Genomic DNA, 17,087 nt, shown 5'->3' with positions numbered 1-17,087 from the left:
GGACACATTCTTCCTGTGTCTGATTAAACTCGAAATACCTCTCCATCGAGTTTGACTTACAGGTTATCTGAATGGGCTTCCATAAGAAACACTATCACTCTATAGGAGGATTTCTTTACCTTTTTGGTAACTGGACTAAGAAACAAAGATTTTGCATCTTATCAAGATAATTTCCTGGTTTGTCTTTAGCAGGTGTTTGATTACAGGGGAAACACAAGCTTTGAAAGGGTGAAGGTTTTTACATCCATGTAACTTTCTCAGCTGCTCTTGAACCCTCTGACTATCGGTCTGGTTGAATGAATGACTATTATTTCACAGAGACCTGTGATCCATTTTGGGCAAGTGTCTTAAACCTTTTGACATCCTTGACAGGCTTCCCTGATATCAAAACTCTACATTAAGTCTTCGAGCTTTTTCAGTTGGGCCCATGGAGAGCCTCAAAAGATCTATCTCTTATCTCATAGAGATATTAAATGATTAGGCTCATTTGGTAAATTGTATGGGAAGGATTGTCAAATGGTAAATGAGACTAGATCTTTCAGTTACATTTGTGGGTATGTTGTTAATATAAGTGTTACAAAATTATATAAAATTCTTAAAATCTAGTATGTTATCAGTCATTTTGGTTGTTTTCTTAAATCTTCTTTAAGGTTTTATTTATATATTATTGATGTAATTAGGCTAAAGACTGTGTAAAATTTATAAAATTCTGATGGTCCTAATGTGATACTATCAGTCATGGTTTGGGTTTTTATCTTAAAATGATGCATGCAATAGAAATAATCTAATTCCCTGGTTAATTGTTAATTATAATAAGCTTTCATCAGATTTTTTTTTTCTTTTTTGGCAATTGTCCAGAACAGGGATCTGAACCCTTGACTTTGGTGTTATAACACCATACCCTAGCCAATGGAGCTAACCAGCCAGCTTTTTGGCAGATTTTCACCATGGCTATTCTAAGTCTCAAGTCATCCACAGTTTTGATATTTCCCTAAAGGCATCTGCAATCAGATTTATGGAAAAGACTCTAACAAGTACTTTTAAAATACAGGTTTCTTTCTTTTTTTTTTTTAAAGATGACCGGTAAGGGGATCTTAACCCTTGACTTGGTGTTGTCAGCACCACGCTCACCCAGTGAGCTAACCGGCCATCCCTATATGGGATCCGAACCCGGGGCCTTGGTGTTATCAGCACCACACTCCCCCGAGTGAGCCACAGGCTGGCTCCTAAAATACAGGTTTCTTTTTTTTTTTTTTTTTTTTTTTTATAAAAAGATGACCGGTAAGGGGATCTTAACCCTTGACTTGGTGTTGTCAGCACCACGCTCAGCCAGTGAGCAAACCGGCCATCCGTATATGGGATCCGAACCCGGGGCCTTGGTGCTATCAGCACCGCACTCTACCGAGTGAGCCACGGGCCGGCCCTAAAATACAGGTTTCTAATAACTTTAAGATCAATGGACAAAATGAAAAATTTCAGAATTCTAATAAAGATGGCTGGCTAGCTCAGTTTGTTAGAGCACGGCATTGTAATACAAAGGTCCCTGGGTTTGGATCCCCATACTGGCTAGCCACCAAAAAAAAAAAAAAAAAGAAAAAAGAATTCTAGTAGAGAAACTGATGGGTTCATGAACCTGCTAATCAAGATCAAAAAGAACAAAAATTACTTACGTAAGGTTAAATAACTGATAATGTTTTTGTGACTTTTATTTAAAACATCGTTGGTTCTTAAATATTTTGTTTTCCAGATTTAGTGAAATTTTCTTTCTTAAGATATCTATGACTTACAGGAGTTTGGTAAAATATACTGTTGAAAACAAAGATGGAACTATTTGCTTTTTCTCCTTACTTGATTTCTCCAAAATTCAGAAACTATCTGTGAGTATTCTTATATCTTTTATGGCAATATAGTAACTTACATAAGCTCAGTAAGAATTTGTGCTCTCTTTATAACAGGATATGTTTATGGGTATGTGTTAATATGCACATGAAATACATACAGGAAATATTTTTTATATTATCAAGGCCTTGGCTGAAATATCATATTTGAAAATATACATAAAATACCTAACTTCAAGGGTTCCAAGCCTTACAGTGACTAAATAAAAACTGCTACTGCCTAGCAGGTCCAGGAAATTTAAGACTACAGATAAAATCTAAAGTCTGCCTTCCTAGCCTCAAGAGGTTTAAATTCTGAGATTCTCATGTGATCAACGTAGAGAGAAAAGGTTATTTTCTAAAGAAAAACTATCATATTCCCATTATTAGATTATACCTCTATGAATTGTTTTTAAATTTTTTATCTACGTGTAGACTGGGCTAGATTCTAAATTCTTCTGGGTTCCTCCTATCCAACTTTTTTCCATAGTATTACTAGAAATGGAAACTGCTTTGTTTCTAATGATGTATAAACTAAAACTAAATGAATTTTAAAAGACAAGTCTTGCGTCTGATGTATAGGCCACACAGAAAGTTTACCAAACTGCCCAATGCCATAACCGGAGACATCCAAACTACAAACCAGGTTGAAAAGTTGACAGCCTCAGGCCATAGGCAGCTTTTTCCTAAGATGCCAGAACAAGACTCCTTATCATAATGAGAGAGACTCTTACCGCTCTTAATGTCTACCATTTTCACTTGACAGGATACAGTCACTTGACTTATTCAGTTGGTTGCCTAGGTTTTTTGGCTCAAAACCATTATGCAAACTGGGATTGTCATATTACTATTAATTTTACTTTGTATTTTCCCATTTTAAAATTTGTACCTGTTACTTACTAAATTTTTGCAGACGTACAACTCCTAACAGAATGATGCTGGGCCAGTACTTTGAGTGGATAACATGCCTACAGGACAGACAAAATTGAACTTACCAATGGACTTCAGGTAGACTTAGCCTGAGAGACACTCCTTTCAAATCTCACTTGTTGCTCAAATGTGGCTAAAAGGGTTTTGCCATTGACCACTAGCAGCCATTCACTCCCTCCAATGTGGAACCAGACCAGCAACCCAGGACAGGTCCATCCTGGCACTGAAAGACATCAACTCCTAACTACAAGATGATCAATCAGTTATGCTTTCCGAGAAAGATCTTTGGGATGGCTGGTTGGCTCACTTGGTTAGAGCATGGCCTTATAACACCAAGATTGAGGGTTTGGATCCCCGTACAGGCCAGCTGCCAAAAAAAGAAAACCAGAGAAAGATCTTCATTGAAAGGGGGAAATGCAAAAGTTGTCAGAATCAAAATGGAGTCACTTATGTTAAAAAAAAAAAAAGCCCTGACAACTCCTGAGTTGGGGCAATGGGGGGGGGGCCGAAGGCCTCAGCCACATCCCCCTGATGTCCACATACAGCCCAGCTACAAACAGCTGCTGCCAGAAGCCCTCTGGGCTCCTCTGCTGGTATGAGGGGAGTGCCACGGGCCTTGACCACGCCCCTCCCCCACTCCTCATCCTCTCACCCTATCTCCCTCCCCCTACCTTTCTCCCCCTCAACCCCAACTGCTCCACAACATCTTAGAATGTAAAAACAACAACAACAACAACAACAATAATAATAATAATAATAATAATAATAATAATAATAAAGCCCTGACATGAATGCCTGAAACAAAAATGATCATAAAGCGCTCTGCAAAACCACAACCTTACACAAAGAATAACTTCTGTAAGGACACCTGTCCACCAACTGTCTGTCCAACCTTGGACTGACGTCACCCTTGTTATCTTTCATTGTAGCCAAGGATAATTATTCTAAACAATTATATAATCCTCCATTACTTTTCCTTTAAAACACTTTGTCTTCCTTTATTTCCCTGAATACTCCCATAGTTTACTATAGTATGTGTATTCCCATTGCAACGTCCTATTCCAAAATAAAAGTTTTTTTAGAGATTTTTCTCTATAATTTTTAAAATCTTTAACAGGAGGGTGAGCAAAAACATCTGCTGAGGTCCTTCTGGTAATCTATTGCTGTGTGATAAACTACCCCAAGCTTAGAGGCATAAAAGGATGACTATTTTATATTATCACAGGAATCTGGACAGGGCACAACAGTGATTTCTGTCTGTCTTTGCTCTGCATAGTGTGGGCTTCGGCTGGGTAGACTTAAATGTCCAGTGGCTGGAATCATTTGGAGGCTTCTTCAACCTAGGCTAGTGCTGTGGATTGATGTTCTGCCAAAACTTAGTCCCCACAGTGACAGTATAAAGAGGGTGGGAAATCCTATTATGGTAATTGAAAGGTGGGGCCTTGAAGAGGTGATTGGATTGTAGGACCATGCCATAGTGAATGGATTAATAATGGTGGTCATGGGTGTGGTTCCAAGGGCTTTAAAAGGAGAGCATGTGAAAGTCTTTCTCTCTCTCTCTGCTCTGCTATTTTCTGCCAGATGAGGCCCCTGCATTGCTGAAAAACCACCACCAAAGAAGACCCTCACCAGATGTGCTCCCTGGACTTTGGACTTCCCAGCCTCTGAAACTATACACAATAAATTTTATTTTATTACAAATTACCCAGTTCCGCGTATTTTGTATTAAGCAACAGAAATGGACTAACGTGGCTGGGATGACTAGAAGGTGGGGCTTAGCTGGGGATCTTGGGCAGAGCACCTCACATGGCCTTCCCTGTGGCTTGGGCTTCTCACAGCATGGTTGCTGGGGGTGAGAAAGAGAGAAAGAGATCTGGGAGGAAGCATCCTGAAGAGGGTTCTCTGGAGAGTGAGCACTCCAAGAAACCAGTGGAAGCTTCATGGCCTTCTGGGACTTAATCTCAAGAGTCACATAGTGTCACTTCTGCCATATTCTATTAGTCAAAGCAGACATAAGGTCATCCAGATTCAGGGGAGGACACATGGACCTCACTCCTTGGTGGAAGGAATGTCAATGAATTTGTCACCTTTTAAAAAATTTTCAACAGTCCTATGTGAACCAGAGGAGGTACATGCACATTCTCACAGCTTCTCCTTAACACCGTCGCAGTTAAAAGGACATTTCAAAGTGAACTCTTCAATCAGCCATGATGTCACATTCCCATTTTTTTCAAGCTGGAATTCATTTCTCAAATCTTTCTCTCTCTTTTTTTTAGTTTTCCTTCCAGCCCACGAATGATATAAAATATTATCTAGAAACTGCTAGATGCTGGGGCCTGGTCTCCCACAGGACCAATTGTAGCCTGGAAAGGAAGTGAAAGTACTGGAATCCCTGAGATTGTGGGGAAAAAATAAACCAATAAATTATCTCCATGTCAAAAATTCCAATACTATGAAAGAAAGAATATGAATGACAATTTAAAGCATCTATCCCAGTAGTTCCTGGTAAAAATACACCAATGTTTGGACCCTCCTTATATTAAATTAAAATTAATATTTTTGGAACACCTATTAGTCTATATTCTGAGGGCGATGAAAGGATAAAGAAAAGACTAAGTTCTTTTTTGAAGTCATTAAACGTCTGGGCAGGAGGAAGCGGATTTCTCCGCCCATTGTCTTTAAAGCTACAACCGAAATAGAAACAAAACGCTTCTGGCAGATGGGTCCGGGAAGCCCCAGTGAAGGAGGTGGCCTGTGATCATGGTAGGTGTCAACCAGTGGAACTGGACGAGAGAACAAGACAAAGGTATACTACACTAAGTATAGCAGGGAAAAAGTAAGGCCCGGGGCCCCTGAAAACTCCTTGCTCGTGAGTTCGTAAAAGGAAAATGCTATGTGTCCACGCTCTGGCAAACCCAACATCCAAACCCTGAGCCCATTTCGCGTAGAATCCGGGTGGGAGGCTTGGGCCCGTCGTTTCAGGAGCTTCCCAGTAGAGGGCGCCGGAAGCTCGCGATCCTCGGCTTGACTGGGCTGCGGAGGCGGTGCGTTCTCCGGCTCGGGGCGGGGCCTGCGCGCTCACGTGACTCTCGCTCATGGCGGCGGCGGCGGCAGCAGCTGCAGCACTGGCGGCGCGCGGCGGCCGGAGCCGGATCCTGTAGCCCGGGTGTGGGCCCGAGTCAGTCCGTCCCTCCTTCGGCCCCCTCTCTCGTCTTCCGGAGTGTGGCTGGCGGAGCGGGATGGCGGAGCGAGGCCTGGAGCCGTCGCCGGCCGCGGTGGCGGCGCTGCCGCCCGAAGTGCGGGCACAGCTGGCGGAGCTGGAGCTGGAGCTCTCGGAGGGTAGGAGCCGGCGAGGGGAGCGGGCGCCCCGGGCCGTGCGGACCGCGGCCGGAGTCGGGAGACACGTCCCTCCGCGCGCCCTGGCGGCCGTGCGGCCAGGAGGACGGGGCTGCAGGGCATCTGGCCTGGCTCTCCACGGCCGTTTTACTTCTTCTCCCAGCCCGCGAAGTGGTTTCCCGTGGTTTTCATTGTTTTCCCTTGGATGGGGCTAAGCAAGGGCTTGGGGGAGAGGTCCTCCGGGGCCGCTTGCTTCTGCGCTTCCTGCCCCCCAATACCCGAGACAAAGCTGCGCCCTCCCGCCTCTGGCCAGGCGTCTGGGCCAGGTGTGGGTGGGGGTGGCAGTGAGGAAGGTGGCTGACAGCTTTCTCCTCTCCCCTTTTCCTGGAGGGCCCCACTCCTTTTTCCAGCCCCCTTCCCCTCCAAAAAGAGAGAAAGACACATGGGAAATCCGCAGCAGAATTTCTTCTTCCTCCTTTAACAATGCGAGATGCCTGCCAGTGACAGGCGTGAGATAGAAGCGGGTGAGCCATGAGGGTCCCGGGGAGATTAGCAGCATTAACCCAGAGAGGGACACACACGGTGCTGCTTTTAGGCCAGCTTTGTCGTCAGGGTGTTTTCCTGGTGCCTGTGGTCCGGCTGAATTTTCCGCATCTGATCACCTTTTGGAGTCTTTGAAGAGGGAAGGAGAGGTGGCTACCGGTTACGTGCCAGTCCTTGTCGGCACCCTCTGTCTTTTGACAATGGAGTGCTACAGGGAGGGTTAGATTTATTTTGAGAATTTAAAAAATGGAATAAATCAAGACACTATTATGAAAGACACAATGAAAGACACACAGTGCTCTGTGATGGGCATGTGATCAGGCTTGTTGTGCATTTGTGATCAGCTCTCTGTAAAGTTCCTGTTTTTATCACAGGCTGCCTTCAGACAAAAGCAGCATTTTTCTCCAAGCTTGTTATCAGTACTTTCGTGGTGTCCCCAGAGTTGCATATTCTTACTGAGTTCCTTGTCAAAGGCCCTCTTCACTAGCATTTTTTAAGTGGATCAAAAACTGTTGAATGGTGAAGACGAATATGACAAGTTCCCAGGAGAGCTCTTTTTGTTTACTTATCAAAGCATTATGGTTTTTTCTCCCCTTTGAGAATCTTGTACAATGAAAAATCAAAAGTAGATTTGAGTGTTGAAGGAATTGAAGGAATTAATTATTATTATTATTTTATTTTATTTTATTTTAAAAGATGACCCGTAAGGGGATCTTAACCCTTGACTTGGTGTTGTCAGCACCACGCTCTCCCAAGTGAGCCATGGGCCGGCCCCTGGAATTAATTAGTTTTCATAACTCTTTTAGTTTTTCCCAGTGTATAGAGAGGTGCTCTTTCCACCTACCCTTAATTACCAATATGTTATTTTTCATTTAATCAATTGGGAAGTTATTCTTTGGCCAGCCCCCAGAATCACTGGTGGTAGAAGTTTGCTTCTGTCAGGTGTTTAGGAAGATAGGAATATTTTGGGCTTGTTTGCCCAGTGATACCTTTGGTTGAAGTGTTCACCAGGTGGACCAAGTTCTTGTAGGCTTGAGTGGCTGAGCCTTAATTTGAGATGTGAATTTCTCTAAGGTTTTTTTCTCAAATTGAGGGACTTTTTTGCATTACCGTCAGTTCAGCCTCTCAAGATAGCTCATTCTTCTCCTAGACTAATGCATTGTCATTAAATCTGTGATCACTTCCATTCAAATCTGACTTTTAAAATAGTTATTTTATGTAACAAATCAGCTAGTTTTGATTAGCCAGAGAGAGGTGTGTCTGGATGTTTGCGTCAGAGTGAGATTAAAAATAGGAGTTGATTGCTTTTACATGGAGAGGGAAATCCTGGAAGCTCCTTATTCTTGGTATATCTGCTTCCAGCTGATTGTTGTTTACGTCTGTGGGTGTTTCTAGACATTTCTAGACATCGGTAGAGATGTCTAGAAACACTCTGAGGAATTATTTCGTGGACCCACAACTGATTAGCTCACTTTTCTCTCCTTCAGAAAGGTGTGAAACTCCTACAGATTGTGAATGCTGAGGCTTAAACATTTTAAGGACAAGTGCATGGTTTGCCTTGCAATGCAGGATTGTTTTGGTTTGAATTTGTTTCTTATAGATTTATACTATGTTATCCTGTATTTCATCTCTTTTAGCAATTGGTAACTCTGGAAAAAATACAGTTGACAAAGCTTGGGCCTGCAATGTCAGCATGTTGGCCGTCTGTCTTTCTCTCTTGCTTCAAGAGGATGGTTGAGTGGAGAAGTAGGTAGATATTATTAGGAATTCAAGTGACATTAAAACAGCCCCCTTATCTCTGTGGCATGGTGTTATTTGTGATGTATGTAGCTTATTTTGAACCAATATTTGTTTGCTTGTTTGTTTTGCATTTTCTTTACAGTTACTGCTTTGACAAAAGTACTTTTCTTTTTTAAAAAAGATGCTTTTGACTGTGTGTTCATCATGACTTGCATCTTCTTTTCTTATTTTTATTTTTTTAAGGTTCGGGCTGTAGTTGGTCCTAATCACAGTGATAGTCTGAGCTGTATGCTGTTAAAATTTTTTCTTTGTGTTTGCCTGTGTTTCCAGCTGCAGGCTTTGGTTGTAGATAAGCCACGTCTGTGCTGAAATGTAGGTTTGTGCTTCCTTTGGGCTGTTTGCTGCAGGGTGCATTGCAGAGCCCTGTGATGTGTCTGGTGCTTTAGGCAGGTCCCCGTGGACTTGGTGGTTAAAACCTCCTGCTTCTGTACCACAAAGAACAGCCTGAAACTGTCTGGAGAATCATTTAGAAATTGAATTTACACATAATCACAAGCTTTTCTGTAAATGAGTTGAATAGGTATTAGGTTTCTGCAAGCATTCTCATGACTGAAATTTTTTTCATGGTCCGTGTATATTATTGTATTATTGTTATAAGTTTGATGATAAGCTTTGTTGTCTGAACTTTGTTCATATGGTCTAGCCAAATGTATTTACATGAAGTAGCACTAATGGTGAGAATTATTTGTTTAGATATGTCTAATAATATTTTATATTTGTGTAATCTTCTTATATATGTATGTCATTTGACCTTCACTAAACTTCATGATTAGTTATTATGACCTCCCCTCCCACCTTTTCTTTTTTTGATTTAACTGCAGAGAAAATGTGGACTCAGGTTAAGTGTTTTGTCTAAAGTCGCACATCTAATAAGTGCCATTATTCTAAGTGCCACGTAATTATGGCATCTGAATGATTTAAATATCTGTACTACTATTGCACAAGCTCTTAACTAATTTTTACTCTGAGGAAACGCTACCAAACACTTCTATACCACAATTGCAAATAGTCCTGTTGATTTTCTTTCTGAAATTTCTTATAAATCCATCATTCATGCACTCATTTCAGGAGACATATGTTTTGTCCCTGCTATGTGCAGGGATACAGAGATGAGCTGGATACCATGCTAGCTTTCAAGGGGCTCTGAGTCTGGTAGGGAAATCACTTAAAAATGCCAACAAAATAGTGTGTGAGATCATGATAGAGTTATTACAGAGGCTGCCTTCTAAGAAAAGCGGAAGGTATCTGCTTTTTTGCTGTTGTGAAGAAGAAACAACAGAGAATTATAAATAAAAGATTGGATTGTGTGGCTAGGAGAGAGGGCTGTGAAGCTTGTGCAGTTCAGTCATAAGTGCGGGGGAAAGTAGGATGTTAATCCCATGCCTCTGTGGCATGTCGGAAGGAGATCAAGTCTTTCAGTGTGTGAGGACAGTTCAGAGACGACAACTGGAAAGGTATTGAAGATGAAATAACACTTACAGGAAGGGATCCTCCCTTTTCTTGTTTGAACACTTTTCTGAGCTCAAATAACAAACACAGACACATCCTCCCTTTCTCCTGCCTATTTCATCACATATCTCTGTCATTAAAGCGTGGCCCAGGGTCTCCCTTGAAGGTGGAAAGATAAGAAGGCTGCTTCCTAGGAGTTGCAGTGAATTCTCTTTAGGAGTGTGGAAGAGTGGGGAGAGTTGAAGAAGAGGAAAAGGAAAAGATGCTGGATAAACATTGTATTTCAGTCTCAGAAGTGGGCAAGCAGACTTAAACTATGGGAAAACTGGTAAATCCCTCCTCCTTTACTACTGTAATGGGAAACGGGGCCACTTCTCCCCCCAAATATTTTGTCTTAGTCATGGGTTCACAGGATACACCTTTATTAGAAAGTTATGGCTAAGCAGTTGTAATACCTGTTACTAGAAATATTAAGAAAAGCAGGAGTATGTGTGTGTGTGTATGTATATGTGTATTTAATGACAGGAGCTATCTTTGCTAAGGAGTGTAGATTTTTAAATAGCCCAAAGTGGGCATTATCTAAGTGATCAAACTTGCATTTTTGGTGGACTGGAACTCATCTTTAGGAATTGCTGTCAGAGCCTGTGATACATTCTTTTGAAAATCCTCATGGTGGCAAATTTTAATTCTTTGAGTGTGGAGTTAAACTTTATTGGTTACTTTGAGTCAAATAGAGAAAAGCTGGTTAATGTTCTTTTGGAGACCAAACTAGTAGTGACAAAAAAATTAGAGTGATTATAAACTGATTTTAGTTGTGACTGACAAAAAATTCGAATGGTTGTAAACTGGTTTTGAGGGCATTTCCAGAAGAGAGGGGACAGACAAACTCATTGGAAAAATGATTTGTTTTATTGTAAAGGATGGTGCTTATATGGACACCATTATTTCAGGTGTGAACAGTATTTTGAAAAATTTATCTTGTTGTTTGACAGTCCCATAACACTGAGCTGGATTTTCGATTAAGGTAAATCATTAACCAGTGATTCTTAGCGCTGATTTTTAGCGCAGCCTGGTTGCTGCTTTCTTTCCTGGCCTGTGTAAGGCTTAGCACTTCAGGGTTGAAAGTTCAGGTGATTGACTAAAAAGGGCCTTCACACGGTATTTGTATTGTAATTGCTCCAGTTCTCTGTGGCTCTCAGTCATGTCTAATTCAGGAATACTCTTTGAAAGGCTCCTTTTTGCTTGTCCACAAAATTTCTCAGAATTCTTTAAGGGTACTACCTTCTTCATAAACCTGTTCCTGATCACTGGGGTCTCTCTTGCTTCAGCCCTTACAGCACTTCCAGTTTATTTGTATCATTTTGTCAATCATATATTTTCTAATTATTTAATTTGCTTTTCATTTTACCTCAGTGTAAGAGGTCATTCATATCTTAAACTTGTTTTAAATAACTCACAACTCTTTCTTTCGTTGTTGTGGGTGTGCAGTACATTTTTGCTCACTTCAATTTGATTTGAGTTGAAAAATAAAGTCCCTGTCTGGGGGATTTGATTTTGGCATGAGGTAGAGTGTGTAATCATTTGAGAAGCACACATTTTGGCATCTCGTGGGCCTGCATCCAAGTCCTGGCTATACCTCTTATTAGCTCTGTAACCTTGGACAAACTGTCTAACCTCCCTTGTTTTAATTTCTTTAATCCTTAAAAAAGGAATGACACCCTCATTAGAGTGGTGAGGAGGTTTACAATGAGATAACAGAAGAGCTGAGGATAGCACAGCATGCAGTCAGGGCTTAGCACATGTAATCTTTATTGCTGCTGATAGTGAGTGGGTGCCCAGTGACTTGGCTGTTTTTAATATCTTGAGGTACTTAGTAGTATGAGGTTATATATGAAGTGATGAACAGAATTAATTTGTGGATTTTTTTTTTTAAAGTAAGGCTTCTCTCCACCATCAGTTGTTCCTGTCAGCGCCCTGTACCCTTAGTCCAACGCATGTAGGGTCATGGCAAGCAGTTGACCAGAGCAGGAAAGAGTAGCCAGTTTGTTTTATATGGACATCTGGCATATGTGCATTTCTGAGCCTGTATGTTAAGGCAAATGGCTCTGACATGTAACCATGATTTCTGAGACTCAAGCACCTACAAGCTCTGAGAAGGCACATGTCGGTGTTCAGAACCTTCAGATAGTTCCTCTTCCTCATCCCCCATTTGTCTGTAGTGAACATATCCTTTCAGTTCTTCTTCATCAGTTTCTTGCATTCTCTCTTCCTTTGAGTTGCATTTACCACCAGCCTTGTGGAGTCTTCTATCTTCACACCTAACTGGTCTGATTGTAGTCTGCTTTCAGATTGATCTTTCTTCTTTTTAAAAATAGTGCTTTTATTTAAAGCAGTTGCTAAACCTAAGACTTTGTCACTCATTGTCTTTAAATTCTAAGTTTTCTAGAAGTAGAGATGGTTTCCTGTGATCTTTACCCTTAGGGTCTAAGTTAATGCTTTTGTATACATCTAATAGTTTATTTCGGGCCGGCCTGTGGCTCACTCGGGAGAGTGTGGTGTTGATAACACCAAGGCCACGGGTTCGGATCCCATATAGGGATGGCCGGTTTGCTCACTGGGTGAGCGTGGTGCTGACAACACCAAGTCAAGGGTTAAGATCCCCTTACCGGTCATCTTTTAAAAAAAAAAAAAATAATAATAATAGTTTATTTCTTTTTGTTGCTTGTTCATATCATGGAGGATCAAGTGAGAGTTTTTCATATCCTTGTATTTGTAGTTAGTAATATGCTTTCTGGTATGGATGCTCTTCTGTGAACAGGATAGGTTCTGAAAGGCCATTTCTTTGTAATTTCGTAGTGTCATGGCTTACAGAATCTTTGGACACATGGGTTGGCTTCATGGGACCGAAAAATTCTGACATTGCACGCAGAATTTTGAATGTGAAAGCTTATGTGTCTTTTTTGAAGCGGGGTCTACAGCTTTCATCAGTTTCTTAAAGATGACTATGAAGCAAGTTAAGAACCAAGGCTGTGAATTATTACCTTTCATTCTCACCAGCTTATAAGGAAAGCCAACCCCCCCCCCACATCCCTCCCCAACACTTACAGACCTATCTGTATCAGTTTCTGTCTTTATCCCCTTTTCATCTTTTCTCAGAGGAAGAAATGCCCCCCTCCTGTTCTAAGGAGTACCTCTCTGACTGTGTTCTCACTTCCACCCTGAGATCTTGGGCTCTTACTTCAATGACCCATTGGTCAATCTATTCATTCATAGTCTTTTTTGCCTTTGTTTCTTTCTCTTCATTTTCAGCCTTTCACGTAACACTTGGCTCTCAGCTCCCTCTCTTCAGCCTATAAATTTGCTCCAGTTTCTCTCATCTTAAGAAAAAAAAAAAACTTCTCACAATCTTGCATGAGAATCTGCTTGCTGTCATGTGCTGGCATTCTTTCCCTGTCTAGAGTCTAGAAGGTGTAGCCCACATTTCCTTCCTCTTATTTCTTTCCTTTGCACACTGCTCAGTCCATTGCTTCTGCCTTATTAAGCCTCCAAAACAGCTGTCTCCAAGGCCACCAATGATTTCTGACTTCAGACTACAATGTACCTGCTGGATATGGCATCTTTCTCTGCCGTATTGGATATTGTGGACCATTATCTTTATGAAACTCTCCCCTTCTTAACCTTTTTTTTTGGTGGCTAGCCTCTTCCTTAACTTTTATGGCATAGTTTGCTTCTGGCTCCCTAACTGTTCCTTCTCATTGTCTCTCTTGGATTTCTTTTTTTATGTCTTTCTCCTGATGTGGATGTTCCCCAGATATCTGTTATTATTCTTCATTTCACTTCATTATACTTGCTGAGTAATCCCATCGTGCCCAGGGCTTTGTCTGTCATGGCAGTGCAGGTGATTCTAGTCTCTATCGGTAGCCCTGGCTCTCCTCTGCTCTGGACATCCCATTGGTTCCCCCCAAGGCAACTGTAATTCCAAACTACTCCCTGTTTCAACCTCCCCCCTACTCCGACCTCCCTGCCCCAAGATATTGCCTCCTTCAGAATGTCCACTTACTGTCTCAGTCTGTTCCTATGTATAGGAAATGGCTATAAATTTATTGCTCACAGTTTGGAATCTGGAAAGTCCAAGATCAAGATGCCAGCAGATTCTGTGTCTGGTAAGGGCCTGCTCTCTGCTTCAGAGATGGCTTCTCCTTGCTACGTCCTTACATGGCTGCAGGGCAAACAGGCTTCCTTAAGCCTCTTTTATAAGGGCAGTAATCCCATTTATGAGGGCTCCACCCTCCTGACCTAATCACCTCCTAAAGGCCCTCTCACTTAGTACTATCACAGTGAGGATTAAGTTCCAACATACGAATTTGGGGGGGGACACCAACATTCAGAGCATAGCATCTTACCCAAGTCAGAAAGTTGGGTGTCATCCTTAACTTCTAATGGGTCATCGAGTCTTGTAGATTCTACTTCCTCTTCTTCATTGTCATTTTTTCAGTCTTAGTTCAGACACTTATTTATCTCTTGCTTAGACTATTGCTGTAGTCTCCTAACTCCTCTGCCTGCCTCCTATTTTTTCTCCCTCCAGTCCATCCTTCTCCACCCTGTCATGGAGAGATCATGCTGAAACACAAACCTAATTGTGCCCTTTTCCCTGTTTAAAACTATTCATTGGCTTCCCCCATCCACAGGATAAAACCCATACATCTTTCTTTGTGTATGAAGACTTGCTTTGCTTTTTAACATCATTTCTTGCTCCTTGCATGTTTTTTCTCTGCTCTCCAGCCAGGCTGACTGACTTGCACTTCCCCAAATGCACGGTGCCTTTTCACTCCATGCCTTCGTGCAGGTTGCCTGTCTCTAAAATGTCCACTCTGGCATGTTCTTCCCCCTTTTCTGCCTGGTTAACCTCTGTTCCACTCAATTTCCTGTGAGAAGCCAGCCTTTCCTAAACTTTCAAGAAGTTGAGATCTCTGTGTATGTAGTCATCAGTTATTGAGTGCTGTGTAACACGTCCTCTGCTTAGCACTTTGTATATCTTGTCTGGCCTGTAAGTAGGTGCTGAGTAAATAGATATTATTGTCATAAGGAGAGAACCAAGCTAGCAAAAAGTGCCTGAACATTGAGTAGAATGTGATGTGTGCCACATTCCACCTGTTGTTATATATCGTCTCATCTTTCCCTTCCTCCCTGGCAGTAGCGATAGCATTCTTGATGTGTGGCAGTGGGGAAGAACACTTATATGACTTGAGTTATATAGAGCTGGGTTCAAGTTCTGTTTCTCCTGCTTAATGTATGACTTTGGGTGAGTCTTTGAGATGTGCTTCTAATCTTAACAACCCCTAAAGATAGGTGTGTGATTTCCATTTTGTAGAGACATGTTAAAAGGCATGGACCTGGGGCAGGCCCATGGCTCACTTGGGAGAGTGTGGTGCTGATAACACCAAGGCCATGGGTTCGGATCCCTTTATAAGGATGGCCGGTTAGCTCACTTGGGAGAGCGTGGTGTTGACAACACCAAGTCAAGGGTTAAGATCCCCTTACAGGTCATCTTTTTTAAAAAAATTTTTTTAAAAAGTCATGGACCTGAAAGTATAATGTGCTGGGATTGGAACCCAAGTCTGTTTGGCTCCAAACCCCGGGGTGTTTCTGCACTGCCATTCCACCTCCATCTCCCTGAGTCATGATTCAAGTAATTTAGGGAAAATTATTTTCTGTCTTAACTGGTAGGCCCCACTTTCCTTAGGTTACAGTTTCTGTCTTTGGAGTTTTTGGTAAAGGGATCCCTACAGGGAGAAAAGTGAGAATGTTCTATCCTATTCTTATAGAAATAGTTATAGGAGTATAGTTTGTTATTTCTGACCTTGCTTTGCCAGAACCAGAGGGTCAGCCCTCTAAATTATATTTGAAGGGTTTCCTTCGTGCCAGCCTATCTGCTGGCAAGATGTGACTTCTTTTATTTCTTAAAAGAACAAAAAATATTGGGTAAAATCCTGTGAGACCATCTGTAAAGTGAAAGATAATTTTATATTCTTGTTTTTTGATTGAAATTAATTTTTCTTCATTGAGTTAAGATGGAGATGAGGAGAAGCTGAAAGGGGAAACCCAAGAGGAAAATATTTTGGATGCTACACAGGACAGCCGTAAATGAAAATCCATTAAGTCTGGCGTCTTTGGAATGTCCGTGGTGTGCAGTGGACTTGAGCTTCTGGGCTATTGATACAAGGTTATGCTTACATTCTGGTCCAGAAGATTTTTATGTCTTCTTTTTCCCCCTAGTATATTTAATGTTTAATTTAAATATTGGGGCTGGCTGGTTAGTTCAGTAGGTTGGAGCATGGACAAGGGTTCAGATCCCCTTACTAGCCGGATGCCAAAAAAACCCCCCAGAAAACAAAAACAAAACAAAAATTAGTGTAGATATTTCTGTAAATGACATGTACTTTAATTGGTTTTCCTTGGAGTTATTTCTTTTTTTGTGAAGGAAAGTTGGTCTAATATCCCTTAATTTGCAGAGAGCTGTTGCTTTTAGGGATACATTAAAGCATTTGTAGGGTTTTTTTCTTTCTTTTTAAGGACTTTGGATCGTATTGTCTTAAGTTATTCATAGACTGGAACTTGTGGGTTTTAATTCAGGTCAGGCACAAATGAATTTTATGATGCTGGCCAGTCTTGTTACTGAATCTCCTTTTTAAAAACGAACTCAGCAGGAATTGTTAGGTGGAAGCTTCTGATAGTTTCTTGTAATTCGTAAGGAAGGCAAATAGACTGTCTCAAAATTTTAAAGTGTTCTCATTCTTGCTTTCTTGGACTTCCTCTCTGATTTGGAGAAACTTTCTTTCTTTCTTTCTTTTTTTTTTTTTGATAAAAAGATGACCGGTAAGGGGATCTTAACCCTTGACTTGGTGTTGTCAGCACCACGCTCTCCCAAGTGAGCGAACCGGCCATCCCTATACGGGATCCAAACCCGTGGCCTTGGTGTTATCAGCACCACACTCTCCCAAGTGAGCTATGGGCAGGCCCTAGAAACTTTGATTTTTAAGTTGAATGTGTACAAAGCCTGTTGGTATGAGTTTTCCTCCCATAGTTCTTTGCTTGTTGTTTTTCTTCAAGGAGACCCAGGGAAGTACCAGAAAATGAACTTCCTGTTAAAAA

General features: G+C 41.5%; 1 protein-coding gene across 3 annotated transcripts in view; it reads left to right on the top strand.

The window, feature by feature from the left end:
• Window positions 1–5,913: 5,913 nt before the first annotated feature.
• Window positions 5,914–17,087, top strand: part of DIP2B (disco interacting protein 2 homolog B) — a 220,238-nt gene continuing 209,064 nt past the window's right edge. For all 3 annotated transcript variants that reach the window (XM_063074794.1, XM_063074793.1, XM_063074792.1), the window contains exon 1: window positions 5,914–6,146. In XM_063074794.1, coding sequence (XP_062930864.1) covers window positions 6,047–6,146 — 100 coding nt within the window. In that variant the 5' untranslated portion in view covers window positions 5,914–6,046. The remainder of the gene's footprint in view (window positions 6,147–17,087) is intronic.

The sequence above is a fragment of the Cynocephalus volans genome, chromosome 12, assembly GCF_027409185.1.
Source record: "Cynocephalus volans isolate mCynVol1 chromosome 12, mCynVol1.pri, whole genome shotgun sequence".
Taxonomy (NCBI): Eukaryota; Metazoa; Chordata; class Mammalia; order Dermoptera; family Cynocephalidae; genus Cynocephalus; species Cynocephalus volans.
The sequence above is the reverse complement of the archived record's forward strand: the minus strand, read 5'-3'. Positions and strand labels throughout refer to the sequence as shown.